Source organism: Gobio gobio (assembly GCF_949357685.1).
Source record: "Gobio gobio genome assembly, chromosome: 4".
Classification (NCBI taxonomy): Eukaryota; Metazoa; Chordata; class Actinopteri; order Cypriniformes; family Gobionidae; genus Gobio; species Gobio gobio.
In genome coordinates, this window is record NC_137100.1 from 47,387,210 (window position 1) to 47,405,900 (window position 18,691).

Below are 18,691 nucleotides of genomic sequence, written 5' to 3' on the forward strand. Positions count from 1 at the left end.
ATTTTAAAAGGAAAACAGGGCCTCAGACTACATTAGTTGTGCTCTATGTTTTCTTTTGCATGCAGCTCACAAGAACAATTGAAAAGAAAGCAATTTTGTTGACATTTAGCATTTAGTTGAGATCCACTGCTTTAGAACACACTCATGCACACGTACACTTCTGCTGGAAAATATAAACGTTACATTACAGACACAATCATTTCCACAAACACAGTGTGTATCTGTGTCAGAAATGTCTGTCCGGCTCTGAACTGTGGAGTTCTTCTCACAATTTCTCTGAGAGGTCAGAGCTTTGACATTCCATCAGAGCTGTGCAACAGATACCGGGTTACCAGAGCAGTAACACACACACAAACACTAACACAGAGAGAGACAGGGATCTTGCTCGCTGTGTGTTTCCCCACCTTTCTGCTTCTCCTCTTTGTCCCTTCATGCCTTTTACTGTCCCATTCTTTCTGAGAGTAAGCAAAGAATCATGGTGTGGTGTTTGAATCAGTGTTTCGTAAGCAGCTAAGTGAGGAAGCTCTTTCTCTGGCTGTGTTTTGTGAGGCTTTATATGCTTTTGTTAGACCTCTACCCAAGGCTTGGTTAAATTAGAGCTCCTCAGAAAGGCCTGACAGACTCACAAGAGGGTCTGGGATCCTTTCAGGCCTGAGATATTTCACACTTTAAAAGACCAGCCACCCTCAACCAGACACTTTTACCATCTGTCTATTTGTCTATCTATTGTTCTACCTATCGTTCAGTCTATCGTTCTGTCTATCTATTGTTTTACCGTTCTATAGTTTCTATCTATATATCATTCTCTCTATACTTCCACAATGTTAGGGTTGTTGCTATGATGTCTAACATTATTTTAAACAATGTTACATTGTTACATTCTTGTAAATTATTATACATGCCATTTTTAAGAGCTCATATTTATCAAGAGAGTATTTGTTCTGTACTTAAATATATATTTGTCAGTTTCAATGAATTGAATCTTGTTTGTCAACTATTCTTTTACTCAAGTTTATTAATAAATTGAAAACAAAAAAAATGCTTGCAGATGGCAATAATCTTCAAATGGCACGTTAAGCGATTGATCTTCTTGAGTGATGCATCAGTCTCTCACTAATGGAGATCCTTATGCGGCATTGAGGTCAAGGGTTTTGTAGAGAACAGAGTAAACAAAGCTAATTCTGCATCTATCATGCTGTGCTTTTCTCTTTTGCTCGTTCGAGGAATGTTGTTTCCACAAGGACATGCCTCAGTAGTTTCTTTGCTGTTTGATAATGGGACTGTAAGTTCTCTTCCTGATCTCTCTATCAGGGTTTACATCACGCTCTGTTCTCTCTCTCTGTGACACTGGCTGGTTTGTTTGAGTGTTGTTGTTTGGCCAGCGGACACACAATAGCCATTAACCTCCATTCTGTGCAGCTGCGTATAGCAATGTAACACTCATGGCTACTCAGTGTTTTTCTCTCTCACACACAACTTATCTATGTTAATTTACATGATGTCATTCACTGTACATGTGACTTCATCCACAGTACAGCTATCCTACACACTTATATGCTTAACAAGTAATGCATCTTTTTTTGCCAAACTGGAAATTTGTATTAATGATTTAACACTATTATAACCCATCATGTACTAACACACCTCTCTTTTCCTGTCTCCCCTCCACGTTTTGGTCACTTATGGTAGGACGCAGGCGGAGATGGCCCATACGTGTCGTGGCACCATCAACCTGGCCACAGCGCACATTGACACCGAAGACGCCTGCAATATTGTTCTGAGCAGCGGGGGGCGCACTTATCATCTGAAAGCCAGCACAGAGGTGGAGAGGCAGAGATGGGTCACAGCACTGGAGCTAGCTAAGGCCAAAGCCATCCGAATGATGAACGATCAGTCCGGTAAGAAGACTCTGATGGACATAGATATTTGTTTTTTGAGTTCATATTTTTCAGCTGAAATGGATCGTTGCTACACTAAATACCCCAAATTGTGTTGGGCTTGTGTGCACAGTGGCACAATGATTCATCTATAATCAACAAATCACATTGGTCATAGATAGTCTATACCGATCATTTATCTAAAGGTTCCTAATATAAACAGGTCATAATAAAGTTGCCAATCACCAGCCATATTGACAACATGGCATCTTGTCATGTGGTTTAAAGTGTGTCACTGTGTAATTGAAACAGTACAGAAATGTTTTTAGGTAGTAAGCTTCTCTCTGCTCTGAACTGACCACTAAGTTGTGTTAAATGAGTTGCTGCATAAAGGGTTTAAATGGAAAATGTTTGTGCTTTTAGACAATGGCCACACAACCCCGCTAACACACTGTTATCAGTCTGGTAAGGTGAATGGGCTTCTTACAGAGGCTTTGCATCATGTTTAAAGGGTTGACATAGTTCAGAGTAAAAAAAAAAGTGTGTTGCTTGCAGGAAAATGTAAGGATCAACAACAAGGATTTTTCATCTTTTTATTTTATTTATTGTGACGTGAAGGTAACCCATACTCTGAATTTGTCCTCTGCATTTAACCCATCCAAGTTAGTGCACACACATTAGGAGCAGTGAGTAGTGAACACACACTGCACACTTGCTCAAGGGCACCTCACACCATGGTCATTTCCCACCGTTATTGAGAATCGAACCCGCAACCTTCGGCTTACCATTCTGATTCTCTGAACCGTTAAGCCACGACTGCCCTTTTTCTATTGTTGGCTCAGTTGGGACAGTAGATCAAATTTGTACTTGCTCTGCTAATGGATTCACTGCCAAAGAATCAGTCCCAAACAGAAACAAGAAACAAGATTTAAAGTAGAAACAATATTATTTTTCTTTCCCCATTGGCAGATAATGTTGCTTGTTTTAAGCAAAAACTTGCTTCATTTTTATTTTATCTTCCAGAAAACAATAATAATTATAATTTTTTTTAGATATTTAGACGGGAAACAAGACAAAAATACTAAATAAGAAAAGCCTTTTTTGCCGTGTTTTCACTGGTTTACTTTTGCATAAAACATTTTTTTTTAATGAACTAAAAGCAGAATTAAGTTCTGTTTACAAATATTGTAGTTTTTAAGTCAATGTAATTATAATCAATAAAAGCAATTTAATCATAGTTTTTTTAATTAATAATATAAATTGTATGTAAATAAATGTAATGAAGTGATTCCTTTTTAAGCAATAAGAACTGGTAATTAAAGCGCTATACCACACTTTGTCCGAAAATAAATAAATAAATAAAGACACATGATGATTTAGCATTTTCAACCCATTCTAAATTCCAAAACAATTATACATTTTGACAAAACTTAATCTACTGTATCTTAGCCAGCTGGATAACATTAGAATTGAGCTACAGTGGTCAATATATTATAGAAAACCAAATATTTCAGTGTGAATATAAGACTTGGTGAAAATCCAGCACTGGCCTAATAAGACAATAGACAGCTCTGTCAGCTGATGTGAAACGACCACACTGTCCAATCCTTATTGTTGAGACGTGGAATGATTGCATTTGGACTGGATTGGGTCAAAGAAGTTGTTTTCGTAGATTGTTTCGTTTGTAGTATCTTATGTGGGTCACGGCTTTGCTTCAGATAGGTCAAATCTCTCTTTCCCCTAAAGATGTCTTTGACCTGTCAATGATCTGTTCATATGAATGCTGAACCAGGCTAGATGAGATGGTACTGCATGGAGTATGATTTTATGTATTATGTTTACATAACAGTGCTATTCAAATTTTGGGGATTCTGGCCTCCAGAGGACATGTTTACATGGACTGCAAGACTCCATCTATTTACTAAACTGAGAGTTGGGTATAAATAATGTACAGCATTCATTAATCAAAAACCTCAAATGCAAATGGAAATATAAATTAAATAATTTTGAGTATCTTATTTAGAATAAGGTCAGTATTATTGCAGTCAATGTAAATATTGCTAGTGCCTCCTATTATGCAGCCCACTCTTGTTTTATGAAAGAGTAAGACAAGTTATTATTTAGCCATTTTTTCTTATATTAAAAGCTGTTGCTGCATGAGTTTACAGATACTTGTTCGCTTCCTTTCCATGAAAAATAAGCAAAGAAAAATCATACTAGACTGTAGGAATCGCTCAGTGTGTTGTATTAGTTTTTTGGCAGTACTCAGGGTCAGAGTGTGTCAGCACGTTTGCCATGTTACAGTGCTGTCCTATATTTGAGACCTGAAACGCTCATCTCCTGTGACACACACAGCTGCCATGGCTCGGTGAGCTCCTGAAGCAGATGGCTTCTGCTTTTGATTAGAACTTGTGTTTTATGATCTCAACGCTGCAGATGTTAACCATACATGTACATTTTGCTCTCTATCAAAAATGGTTTATACTTTAAGATATTTTGCTGTAAGTGGGATAAAATGGGGGAAAAGAAGGCTTCTGCTTTTAACAGGTTCACCACAAGGGGGCAGGAGTGCTCATTTTGGCACATGATTTCAGTTCTCATGAGAACCTAGCCAGCGCTCGCATGACAACAGAGCTCTTTTTTATTTTTCTCTCTAATCGCTCTTGTATGTCAGACTCTCATACATATGAAACACTGGCTGTGCTCCAGCCGCCTCTCCATTCCATTCCAGATGCGGCCCACTCTTTCCTCTCACACACAAACAAACCCAAGCGTTCTATTTTTGCAGTGCTGTAGCATTCAGTGTATTCTGTGTATGTGAGCGTTATGTGTGTCAGTAAGAATGACAGACAGAATGCTGATGATGTCTTTTGTGTTTGTGGTCAATCCAAAAATCTCAAACAGGAATGATTCATGCCCATTTTCTATGTGCCATGTATTAGCATAAACGGTCAGTAATGAATCATGTTTAAAAAAAATAGTCAAGGTTAGTAAAATCACCCTGAAACCTCCCCATCTTCCACTTACTTTGACATTACGTTGGACCCTTACATTGAAGACCACATATAGATCATCTAGTTTGCATAAATGCATATTAAATTACAAAATTAGTGTGTAAAAATTCTGTGATTGTGAGAATTTTCAGCAGTCGTTATTCCAGTCTTCAGTCTCACATGATCCTTCAGAATCATTCTAATATGCTGATTTGGTGCTCAAGAAACATTTATTATTATCAATGTTGAAAACAGTTGTGCTGGTTAATGTTTTTGTGGAAGCTGTTTTTGTCAGGATTTTTCGATTACAGTTTTTAAAAAGTGCTTACACACTAAAAGTGTTACTTGAGAGGCCCACTCAGTGAAACCATTCACTCATATACCTAATCTTCAGACCAACTTTGCAAAACTGCTTTACACTCAGTTTGCAATTGTAAAACAAACACTAAACACATTAGACACGTTATTCAAAACTAACAGCTCGTTTTTCTTTTGGAAAACACTGCCATTTTAAAGGCATTATTTTTTTTGAAAGTTTTTATTATTTATATTTACTCCCTTGCATTTCTGTTTATTGTGTAAATAGCTCATTTCAATACTTAGAAATCAAAACAAATACATTTTCACCCTTGCATTTGTTTATTTTGTAAATACCGGTATATACTGAATAGGCATACCATTCATGTCACTTTCTATTTCTATAGTGCTTTATACATGTAACAGTTTACCACTGGAGGCAAGTTGTTGGACCCAAGTGCAGCTTTTTATTTACAAAATCCAAACATAAAACAAAGACGTTGCAAACTAAACTGACTTGACTTAACAAAGAAACAAAGACTTGCCTGACAACTAGGGTGACCACCATCAAACAAACCAAATGTGGGACAATTACTAAGTTTGTGTGGGACAATGTGGGACATGTTACCGACACTAAAACATAACCTGAAACTGTTACACAATGTCTATCTATCTAACTTAATAAAAACATATGTATTCTGCCTTTCAGATGATAAAAATACTTTGTTCTTTAGTCCCTTCCAGAAAACACCATTACATCACAATGTAACATTTTACATGTCATTTAAATTCAACATCACTGAGCCCAAAGGCAGCAGGCATCAGATCTGACTGAACAAATAAAATATAAAGCAACATGAAATATTATATATTATACTTATATATTATATTATATGTTAAGAATATAACCAATTTACCGAATTATCCATTCGTTTTCTACATGGAACGAATCCGCTCCACATTTTGATTGACAGCCGTCACAACCTACTAGTGACCGTGTTTACTCCTTTCTTTTCAACCATTGGATAGGATTTTAAAAACGGCTGTTGTTGTAGGCTATTTGTGAAAGGCGGGATGTTACGTCTGACGAAGCGCTGTTAAATATGTCTAGGTGAAAAACTATGCCGCAAAAAGAATAAATGAAATACTTTCTTAAAAAGGCAAAATAACGCATGCATGTTTTCTTAATATGATAATTAAAAACCAACAGACTGATGAAAATGGCCTATTTTAGGGGGGCTGAAGCTACCCCAAAATGTTCCTAAGCCCCCCTAAATGATAATAAGAACAACAATAACAATTTGATTTATCAATAATTATCCTCCTCATTCATATTTAGATGCAACAAATTATATATATCCAGCTACAAAAAAATAGCCGAAAAGTCGATATTTGGACAGAAGTAGGCTACAAAGAGTCCTTGTGCTATTAAGATGATCGCGTCTCGTTGGTGAACTGTGGCAGCTTTCAGAGCGTTGCAGACCGGAGCGCTCCTGCAAAAAACTGCCTGGAGGATTCATCTCCGTTACCAAGGTTATAATCGTTAACGAAAATGAACGAAAAAACGAAAACTAGGTGGGTTGTCGTTAACTGAAATAAAAATAAAAACGAGGCATTACAAAAAAAAAACGATAACTAACCAAATCTATAATGTGTTTGGCAAAACTAGCTAAAATAAAATGATGGATTAAATGTCCTAAGTTTTTGTCTTTATCAATGTATTTCATAGAGCAAATAACGTTCTGCTGCATCTCCTTTCCCTGCGTCTCTCATTCACGCGCGCCCCACACCCACACACACACGCACGCACGCACGCACACACACACACACAGCCCGTGCTCACCGCCGTCTTCTTGAGAACGAGTGTTCGACGTTGAAAGCAAGTTCGCGAAAGGTTGGTATCTCGTGAACACCTTTACACAATCACACATTAAAAAGTGGTATAAAATATTTTTAATTCAGAATATAATTTTGTCAGTGAGTTAATGTCGACCCGAGAAGCGATTGCTATTTTAGAAAGTTAACTAGTCGCAAGTTTGAGGTAAAATGCACTTGGGTTGTCGATGTCAAAACACTAGGCCTATATAAGCTGTGATTCAAATATTAAACAATGTTATCTCATTAGGCTATTGTATAGGGTAAATTGAAAACTGCACAGCTGTGTTATTTGTATAGGTTTAGCTCAATTTTAGGTTTAGCGGTATATTTGTATTTTAGGGTTGAAAAAAAATGGGTTGAATACATGCGGTTCTGTGTAATTAAATAGCATTCTGTGGACAACTTATCTTATATAGAGAGGAATTAGATATAGTATGCTATTACCTTTTCATACATTTACATGAGCAGACAGACAATATAAGTCATTGCTTATAGTAACTCATCAGGAGCAAAATCTGACCTAAGTAAATTCCCCAATCAGCTTTGATGTGTCTAAAAGCTAACATTACAGTAACTTTTCTTTAACAGAGTAGAAATGGAAGAAGAGGATATGTCTGTCACGTTTTACTTCTTAAAATCTTGGTTTCTTGACTGGTTGTTGACGTCAGTGTAGCTCTAGATGTGAGTGCAAAGATTTTGCAAACGCAAGTTACAAATACCCTGGGGGCTAAGCCCCCCCTGTATTCCAATCCTAGTGACGTCCCTGCATTAGTCAATATTGCGTGATAATAATTTAGGCTACCTTACGATGTCGGCAAATTTCAGCGTTCTGTCTCATTCACTGATCTAGCCTATATAAATGATCAGTGGTCTCATTATATTTATCCGTCCGTTATTATATATAATATCTGCATAAGGTCACAGAGTGAGTTTTGAGCAGAAACATTGCATTAATCTCATACTGGCACTCTGAAATAGATTAATGGTGCGCGGCTGACTTTCTGAAAAACTCTGCATGGATTGAGGCACGTGAAACTGGTGCTAACAGTTAAAGTCCATTTCTTATTTTATTGTGTGTGTGTGTGTGTGTGTGGGGGGGGGGGGGGGGGGTATTTATTATTACAAATAACATTATTATTGTTATTTATAATAATATAAATCATACCCAAGGTCCCCCCCCCCCAAACACAAAAGTGAAACTCCGCCTATTGTTCTTGAAATAAAAGCTTAGATTTGATCCACTTTTTATTAGTTTGTTATTTAGCCTATTTTGTATGCATGTTTTTTAATATATAGCCTATTAATGCAACTTACAAGTTAGGAATATTGCAAGACCAATTTCTTCACCTTAAAAAGAAGCTGTGGCTGGTTTACTTATGGGTTAATTTTGAGGTCTGGTAAAAATATGACAACAATATGTATTTTAAGGCTTGTTTGAACTATTATTCATTAAAAGATAATAATTTATGTTTTGCAAACATCAAATAATAATGAAAGTATTGGAATAAAAGTTTATGGTCCAGAAATGAGTAAATTACCTTTGAAAGTAATGCTTTAAATAAAGATTATGTTACAATACTATTCCACTAGGTGATGTAGTTCATTGTATCATTCATTCAAGAGATCCGTTCAAAAACTCAGGATGAACTAGTCTTCATTCATAAAATATATTTTTTGTATAGGCTATAGCCTATAAATTCATTCATTTAAATAATAGACTAATTTATAGTAGCCTACAACCTCATAGTATCAATGTTATTTTGTTTAGTTGTATTAATATTTTGTTTTCAGAATCGTGAGAGAACCGTGAAAAAAAATCCATATTATCCAGAAACAATGTTTTTTTTTTAATCTTAAAACAATTTATAATATATCTGGCATCTAGCCTATACTATTATTAGCACTGATTCTAATATTAAAATATACAATCTTACAAACTGGGATAAAGTCTGTATGTACATTACCAAGTATTTGGGATTGTATATAAAATGAGAACATGAGAGACAGTGAAAATGCATGGTAGATCCAGTGTTGAGTTGACATGACCTCTCTCTCTCTCTGCAGAATATATTCATATATCAGAGTTCCTTTTAATATCCAAAAACATCAACAGCTTATGTTAACTCACTGTTTTACAAGCCCACGAGTCAGCAGAGGGAATATCAGAAGGAAGGAGACGAAATCATGATAAAAATAACAAAAAATAACAAAATAAATAACAAATAACAATATGACAATATGTTTATTGTATGAAAATAACAAAGTGTTTATTGAATAATCTCAATCTGTTACTACCATGAAAAGTCAATGGACATGGTCCCATGACCTTGAAATTAAAACTCTTTATCTTCTAACTTTTAACTCTTACTTCTAAAACAATAACAGACCACATACAAATATATTTTTTTAAAGAGCAAACGATTACATAAAAATTGATATAGCCTACATATAAATAAAATAATATGGGAAAATACAAAGACATTAATGAACAGTAGCCTACTACTGTATGTACAGTTAAAATAGGTGAGTGGTGTTCGAAATATTAGCTCCTTCTGTCATGGAATACAGAGAAAGTCATGATAGGTTTTTCAGTTCATCACTCAGAAACACTTAGAATAGCTACAACATCTTTAAAGGCTTATTCAGGGAAGTACAGCAGGATGCAGGAAATGGTTGAGTATTCTTTTATGTAAAAATATCTGTATTTAGTGCTTGTAGTGTCCATTTAGAGTCTTTACACATCAGCTTGGATAGTTACATGGTAAAAAAATATATAATTTCAAGACGTTGACGTCACGTCATGTCGTCACGTGGGTCCACCCGTTCAGTAAGACGTTCAAAGTAATAGACGTTCGGATAGACGTTCGGATAGACGTTCGGATAGACGTTCGATCGGTCGTTCGGATGTTAGGTTTTGGCACGGAGTACGCGCCATAGCGAAGTCATCACTGCATGAAAAGTGGGATTTTCGACCCCGTAAACGCCTGTATACTCCTGGAAATCTCCCTAATTTTCGGCAGTTTTCGACAATTTATAGGCAGCGAACGTCGCGTTCGTCTGTGCCACAAATTGTCGTAAACGAACCATGACGTAGGTGGAGAGCCCCCCGCTGAGAGACCGCGCGGAGGTGCGACGCCTCTAATTTGCATATGAATAGCAGCGAAACCAGAGAGTCAACGGCCAGACTTGAATTTACTCACTCACTATTGGCTGAAGCCACTACATTTAAAAAAGAAAAATCCCTCGTGATTGGTTGGCAGATCACTGCAAACCAATCATTATTGGTCCCCCTGGCTCATTATAAATGTAAACCCCAATAATAATAATAAATATATAATAGGGCTCGGGCGTATGACGTCATTACTTTGCGTGGCGGCCATGTTGATGGCCTCATTTGCTGCTACTCGGACTACTGCGCACTGTTTATAGACGTGCTCCCTCTCAGTCGTGTGTCTTAATTTGGCGTTATTATTGGAAACCATGGTAAACCGTTGCTGCATTGTGGGGTGTAACACTAGATCACATAATCGCCATGGGAAAAAGTTCGAAAATGGACAAACTGTTACCTGGGGATATGGTGTTGGCTGATCGCGGCTTTGACATAAAGGACAGTGTGGGACTTATGTGTGCCGAGGTAAAGATCCCTGCTTTCACAAAAGAACGCTGTCAGCTGGATGCAAGAGATGTGGGGAGCACAAGAAAAAATGCCCACCTCCGAATTCACGTGGAAAGGGTGATTGTAACCGTCCGCAACAAGTACACTATTTTGTCAGATAAAGTACCGATTCACATGGTGTTGCCAAGCAAGGACGAATACATGACATTCCTCTATAAGATTGTGTATGTATGTTGTGCTCTGACAAACATGAGCCCTAGCGTTGAAATAAAATAAATGTGCATTAAATACAGCCATAAGTGTCTGTTGCATCCATACCCACAATCTTCAAAATAAATATACTTAAATCAATATAATGTGCAAAAGCAAGAAGTGTCACACAATCGCAATAACCGTATAATGTGCAAAAGCAAGAAGTGTCACACAATCAGATATTTTTCAGTGTTTATTTGCAAGTAGTGCAACCCGAGAACACAGAACGGTGCAGAATGCTTCAAGGTAAAAGGTTAACGTTACATAGGCTTCATGGTCTGCAGCTCCTGAACCCATCCATTTTTGAACTGCAAATTTCATATGAATCCAAACCGTTAATAGTTCCAATTTTGTCCATATACCGGTCCCTGCCTTCCCTATTTAACGTATCCCGGTAAATTCCACATCCTTTTCGGGATTTTAACATAGTTTTTCTTTCTCCCAACTCTGCTTCTCCTCGTTCGATTTGCTGTATGTTTACATTCGCGAGGCCATCAACATGGCCGCCACGTCCCAGAATGCAACGCAGCGCCCGAGCCCTATTTATGTTGTAATAATTTGTTTCATATTAATGTTATTGTGCTATGAAGTATTCATACCATCAAGGAATATATGGGAAAATTATACGGACCGTGCCGTTTATTCAAACAAGGGGCTTCATTTATAAGCATACAGCTGTTCATTCAAAGAAAGGGCTTCATTTATAAAACACAGCGGTTTACTCAAAGAAAGAGCTTTATTGTTAAACACACAACTATGTACAGTGCAGCAGTAATGTCTCGTAATGTAATGTAAAGTTCGTCGAGCTCCAGGCTGCGAGAGGGCGGTGGCCGCACAATCCATCCAGACACCCCGTCAACAAAGCCGTCTTCCTCGTCAGATATGAGTTCAATGGTCGCGGACTTCCAAACGTCCACCTCATCCAGCACACTCTCGCTTCCAGCAACTGTAATACAATCCATAAAGACAATAAGCAACCTGAAAAATACTCACATTGACAAAAAACGGATCTAACCCTTTTTCTTCTCGATCGACTCCGAGCTAAACTTCGCAGTTTCCGTGTCAATATTCAGCTCAAGTGACTTCAGTGTTGATTCAGTTCAGTTGATTTCAGTTCAACTGTAAATTCCTCAGTTGTGCATTGTGTGTAGTTAGATATATGCAAAAACAACATTTTTGGAAATAGTTAAAATAGTTTTGCACAAAGTGTTGCTTTTGCAAGAGATGTCTGATGTTTTGTGTGTAGAGTTACAAGAAATGGAGCCATATTTTCAGAAATTGTGTGTAAGCAATTAGATAAAACTGTAAATGAATCCAGTTTATTTTAGTTCAGGACTCATAGTCCAGGTGTTAGTAATCTGTGCTTAATCTTTGTTCCAGGCAACAATTTTTTAACTCACGATTAAATAGATTAAGGCCTACTCTTGGCATAATTTAAACCCTGTCCAGGAAACCACCTCTTGAAAATCTGCATTGATAATTCATAAAATGTGGTGTGAGCTCAATTTAAATGACAATTACAGAAAAACACAATCTGACTTAACTATAAACAAACAAACTTGTACTTTTCACATTTATGATTAATAGCCATTTAAAAAATCATTCACAGTGCAGGGTGGAAAAATTAATGTTGGTATGTAAACTGTATGCTTTACTTGATTTATTTGTGTGCTTTGGTTCATTGTCTTGTTGCATCACATAACCTCTCTAAAGGTTGAAGACATGAACTGCTGTCCTGTATTTTTTTATTTTTTTTACATAACATTGGTTATTGCTAATGACATACAGAGTAATTAATCTACACTGTGAGCCCGGACAAGTTGAATCTACTTAAAAAATTGGAGCAAACTGGTTGCCCTAAAAATTTAGTAATGTGAACTAAAACGAGTACATTTAACTTAAATTTAAGTTAACATTTTAACTTAAACTTTAAACTTGTTTTAGTCAAAAAAATTCAGAACCTAGATAAAACTCCCCCTGCTGCTACTCTGATTTGCATTTGTGTAGCTCACAGCATCTTCATTTACATGATAAAGCCTCCCCTAGAATTAAGGGGAGGGGGGGTCATGGGGGGACAACTGCCAAGCAAGGCCCACGTCAATTTCCGACAATTTACGGCAGTTTTCGGTGTTGCCTGCAAATTGCCGTGCACAGTCGTAAACCTGAAGTTTCACGGCAATCTACAGTGCCACATACTGACGAAAATCCCACTTTTCATGCAGTGCATATTAAAGAACCCTTCGGAACGCCATACATCTGCGCTTCGGGATCTCGGCAAAGCGCCGAAACGTCAGTTTCGCGTCAGCCATCCCTACTTTATAGCGTTCCAGGCAAAGTCACGCCAAACTGCCTGAGTGCAAGGAATTGTGTGGTAGTTAGATGTAAACAAAGCATGGCGGACCGTACGGGTTGTATGCTCATTGACAATCATTTCTATCGCCAAAGGTGCTTACTCCTTGCTTATTTGAGGGAAACGGAGGAGAAAAACAGCGCAGACGGCAAGAAAAGCTGTTATAGGCCTACCTTTTATTTTACGTTATTTGTATACTTGTTTCATAAACACTGCATCCGTAGGAGGCTGCCATTGTTGCTTCGCGGGCTATGTGACGTCAAAACTCGTAACTGGGACTGGGAGTACATCGATCTAGTCCGAGTTCACGGGTGGGAAGTCACGGGTTTGGCTGCCGTTCCAGTCCACTTTCACGGGTAGAAGGTTGGAAAAACACGGGTTACGGATTGCCTGGAACGCGGCATTAGTCTCAGTGTATTTAAGCCCTCATGTTTGCCGTGTGTCCTTGTCTGTTATTGATGTCATTGTAACCCGTTGTCAGTAGGGTGACCACCCGTCCCGCTTTGCGTTGTACCGCACAGCATTTTCACCCCTTGTCCCGCACGTCACATATTGAGAAAATGTACGCACGCTGGATTAAGTAACGTTACAAGAAAAAGAAGAGTGTAAACGATCTTTGGCAGTAATAAAATAATTTAAGGATACATAGAGTACTTACCAACACGATCATCGTTTCTGAGAGAAATAGTGAAGGTGAATGCATATACGAACAAGTTCTCCGTTTAGGATAAGAGCAAATTCAACCCAAGAGCCTTCGATGATGTGGATGATTACGTTACTGTTGATCATCTGTCCATCATCGTCTAAAGCCCGCCCTGACAATTTCATTGGTCCGAACAGTTTCTGTTCGGGCATAAAATTTTCCTCTATGGAGCGAGTCCAGACCGAATTGCCCGAGCAAAACATTTTGTGGGCGGGGCTAAATTCGGCTGGCATCCAGGCTAATGTGTTTGTAGCAATGTAGCTTTGTTGTAAGAGTTGAATGCTATGAGTGATATCATGCGATCTTTACTTTAAGGCCCGGGTATACTTCGGCCGTCCGCGTTCGTGCACCGCCCGCATGACGTAATTTTCGTCATGCGGAGGGCTCACGGCCGGCCGCACAGCCCGTCCGCGCGCAGCCCAAATTTTGAGACCGCGCGGACGGTCCGCGTGCAACAGCGCATGCGCCAGCAGTACAGAAGAGTCCACTAGGTGGCAATACGCACAGTATTGATCACAGTGTTCAGCCGTCGAATAAGAGTGTGCAAAGACCGGTTTAAAAACAACACGCTTGGAAAAAAAACTGAGAATTTTTTATTCTTCAGTGTTTCTTCCAAACTATGTTGCAATGGTGGATGCACTACAGTTCTTCTCCGACCATGCCCAGCGAATGTCCCGCTGATGACAGGACTCAATGCTGCCATCTGATGTCTGGTAGAGCATAGACACTTTTTTACTGCGCATGTGTCGAACGCGATCATCCGCGTGCATCCGTTGTGTAGTATACTTTGAAAGACGCGCGGACAGGGCTGCGCGCGTGACGCGTCCGGGCACGGTAAGTGAAGTATACCCGGGCCTTTAGTGTGACGTTGGTCCGCCAGAGTTTTGTGTGTGCGTGGTGTACTGCTTACCCTCAGGTACGTTTTAATGTGGTACATTCGGTGTTGTGAAGTTTGGTTTAAGTTTCCTGTAAGTTATGCGTTTTAGCGCAGTGTGTTTACAGGGTGCCCACCTGCGCGTCCGGGCAGCACAGTAGACAGATCGGTGCACCAGCTGTTCACCCATCAACTAAAGGAGCTACAGTATGACGTGTGTGTGTGGTTGTGAGTGTCCCGTCGTCTAATAAGGTGAGTAGTTTGTTTCTCCCTTGTAAATCGTGTATGTTTTAAGTTGAAAGTGTAATAAATGTTTACGTTTACCCCCAATTTCCACCAGCTGCGTTACGGCTCCGTCACGGCGGCGGAGTCAATAGGTTTCCATTAAAGTCAATGAGTGTATTTCCACTGAATGCGTTACAGCTGCGTTCCGACTCCGGCGATCCGCAGCCCAACGCATCAAATACGCAGAGCTTCTATTTTTGCCGGATGCCGGAGCGCTCCGCAGCACTACAGGGCAGAGTACGCAGGACAGGAAGTCGAGTGACAAAACAGAACAGCCAGAAACAAAATAAAAGATCCGTTTAATTTTCAAAATAAAATACACCGCGCTCATTTTTCCCTACACTACACCTTGAAAACGTCATAATGGGCGGAGAAAGGCTTGTTTTAACCCCGTTGACACGATGGATGAAGAAATGCTGATTATTGAGGTACAGAATCAACCCATCATCTATGACCCCTCACATCCTTTTTATAAGGACAACATTAAAAAGGATGGGAAACTGTTCCTGGTTTGGTAGTTCTGTTTATAGAAACTACATATCGCGCGATCACACCAGAATTCGCGAGATTACATGGGGCCTCGTGACGTCAGCTGTCAGTCATGACCGCAGCCGTTCCGCAACAAATCCGGACCTGGTGGGTATTGACGGACGACGGAACACGGAGCTGTCACGCAGCGGAGCCGTTCCGCAGCCGTAACGCAGCCGGTGGAAATTGGGGGTTAGGGTCCTCGTTAAGGCATTGCGCCTTCTCTCCCCTCCTCTCTCTCTCCAATCCGCGCTCTGGGCTGCGCTGCTGCTTTGGTTCATCAGACACTTCTAGTCCAGTGGTTCAGTGGGCTGGATATTTGTTTCCTTTTGTTGTGGTCGTTATTTTGGTTGGTTTAATTTGTTTTTGTTATTTGTATTGAGTTATTTTGTATTACTGTCACCAACTCTCAGTTCCTTTTGTGATTTTGACTGTTTTGTTAACAGTCACTATTAATTGAAGTGATTACCGCTATGCGGTATCAATGATCTCGGTGATATTGCAATCTTGAGCCGTGATCAGTTCTGAGTTTGATCTTTGCTGCTGTGACAGTATACGCTGCCTTCTTTAATTAATACTTTTACGTTTTTCTAATTTGAGTATTGTAGCCTACGTTTTGTTTATATTTGTTCAGTATTTTGATTCTGGTTTGTTTGTCTTTTAATGTAATTCTTTTCTGTGTTTTGCAGGGGCTGAGTGTTCCTTGGGAGCGGGCTGGTGTTGGGTTACACAGGCTTCACTTTAGTACGGGTTGTCATTTATTGCTGTGTCACAATTTCTGGTCATTATTTGCAGTGATTCTTTGTGGATGTGATTTTTGATTGGTGAGATTTCTTTTGTGCACTGGGTGTACCATACTAGCCCGCTTCTCATAAAGGAAGCCTCAGCCTCCCTTTGCATTGATTAATTTTGTTTTCTTTTTCATTTGACTACAACAATTAAATGCTGTGTTGAGGATTTTAAATTGTCAACTCTTTTTAACTTTAATAAAGATATCTGTTTAAACGGAAACTCACGCCTCTTGCCCTTTCCAAGTGGAGCTTATTTGCGTGTTCTTTTTGATAATTTCCCCGTTTTCGGGGTGGCGTAGTCATTACAAATCAGCCACTTGCTACAATAGGGTACTGCAACCAAAGCCAAATTATAAGAAACTGAAATGTTTAATTGATTAGTTGTTGGGTCAGGCTATTGCAGTCTAACTCTGTTAGTTCACCTCACCTCCTGATCCAAACATTCTTTCTTTTGCAACTTCATATTAATCACGTTTGTTCTCCGCCTCTCGTGTCTCTCGTCTGCAGGGCCGTGCAGAGAGTTCGTCAGGGGCAGGGGCTCAAATGTAAAAAAGGGGCAATATGTATATATATATATATGTATATATCCTTACGCTCATCAAGCCTGCATTTATTTAATCAAAAATACAGAAAAAACAGTAGCCTAATATTGTGAAATATTATTACATTGTGTTCTTTTTAACTTTTTATTAATCAAAGAATCTTTAAAAGAGTATCACAGTTTCCATCATTGACATTAAATCCTCATATTAGAATGATTTCTGAATGATCATGTGACACTGAAGAGTGGAGTAATGATGCTGAAAATACAGCTGTGATCACAGGAATAAATTATATTTTAAATTATTTTAAAATAGAAAACCATTATTTAATATATTTCGCAATATTGCTGTTTTTTTATCAAATAAATGCAGGCTTGATGAACATAAGATACTTATTTCATAATGCTGCATAATATTCAAAAATGGTAATATAATAAAGTCCTTTCATGTAACCATTTCGCCACACTTCACTTAATAGGCCTGTAGGTGCCGGTGGCACTTGGGTTTTGTTAACTTTGATAGTTTCATGAAATAGTAAACGATGTATCAATATAGGCTACATAAACACAAGTGAATTTAACACTACTTACCATTAATGCGACTTTTGCTGCTGTGGTTTTGTGCAGGGATTTGTTTGTTGTCTGTTAAAATCCATTTTGTCAGTGAAAATGAGCCAAACCGCAGGAAATTGTTCCACAAACGTTAGTTCGTCTGTCCATGTAATTTTCAGCCGATTTATGAATAAGAACAGATAATTACCGCTTCACATCGCTCAATGGAATTTGAACTTGCTTTGCCAGATCACGATTGGTTGGTGAATATATGGCCTATACATGACAAACGGGCATTGGTGAATTGTGTAATACTTTAAAATAAATAGCTCTGTATATATAGCTTTGTAATTAAATCAACACATTAGCTCTGATTATGGATGAAAAAAAAATATTGGTTTACTTTTTTCCCGTGAGGCCACACACTCTCTGAAAGGACCATATTTGGCTCGAGAGCCGCTTCCGAACAGTGGAAAATCAGCTGTCAATCAAAACGCACGCAACCCATAGCAACGCGTTAAGGCAACGCCTCAACAGAAATTGTCCGACTTTTGAGCCGTTCGTTACTATTGTATGCATTGTCATGTTATAATAATCACATTTATTTAGTTTTATTGACCACAATATTATCATTGATATTTGTCTGAGAGGGGCACTTTTGATTCATTTTGAAAAAGGGCAGGGGCTCGAGCACCCAAAGCTCGAGTTAATATCAGATAATATAATTCTCAGTTAATATCAGACATATACAAATATGGGAAATATATTGACTATTCAAGTCTAACATCACAAATTTAATTAGACTATTACTAATTTTGAATCAACTGTATTTAATTTTTCTCTATTGAGTTGTTATATAATTTTGTTGTCCTTGTGTTATTAATGAATAAAAATCTGTTATTTTGGATTCATGCATATTTTTGAGTCATTCACTGTTGGTTAGTGTTATTTTAGTGATTTTTTTTTAGTCACCTAAAGTTTGAAACCTACACCTTTGTAACATAGCTTATAGGCCTATTATAGCATATATATATATATATATATATATATATATATATATATATATATATATATATATATATATATATATATATATATATATATATATATATATATTCATGTATATATAACAATGTGAGTTATTATTATATATT

The 18,691-nt window shown here is 38.2% G+C and overlaps 1 protein-coding gene and 1 pseudogene across 3 annotated transcripts in view; one reads left to right on the forward strand and one right to left on the reverse strand.

Moving 5' to 3' along the window:
- Positions 1-18,691, reverse strand: part of LOC307125682 (ankyrin repeat domain-containing protein 34B-like) — a 407,861-nt pseudogene that overhangs the window by 380,102 nt on the left and 9,068 nt on the right. The window lies entirely within an intron of this gene.
- osbp2b (oxysterol binding protein 2b) overlaps positions 1-18,691 on the forward strand; it is a 145,074-nt gene that overhangs the window by 30,057 nt on the left and 96,326 nt on the right. The window contains exons 2-3 of one of the 2 annotated variants that reach the window (XM_079815728.1): positions 1,690-1,898; positions 2,301-2,342. In XM_079815728.1, coding sequence (XP_079671854.1) covers positions 1,690-1,898; positions 2,301-2,342 — 251 coding nt within the window. The remainder of the gene's footprint in view (positions 1-1,689; positions 1,899-2,300; positions 2,343-18,691) is intronic. The other variant, XM_079815729.1, reaches the window with a different exon arrangement.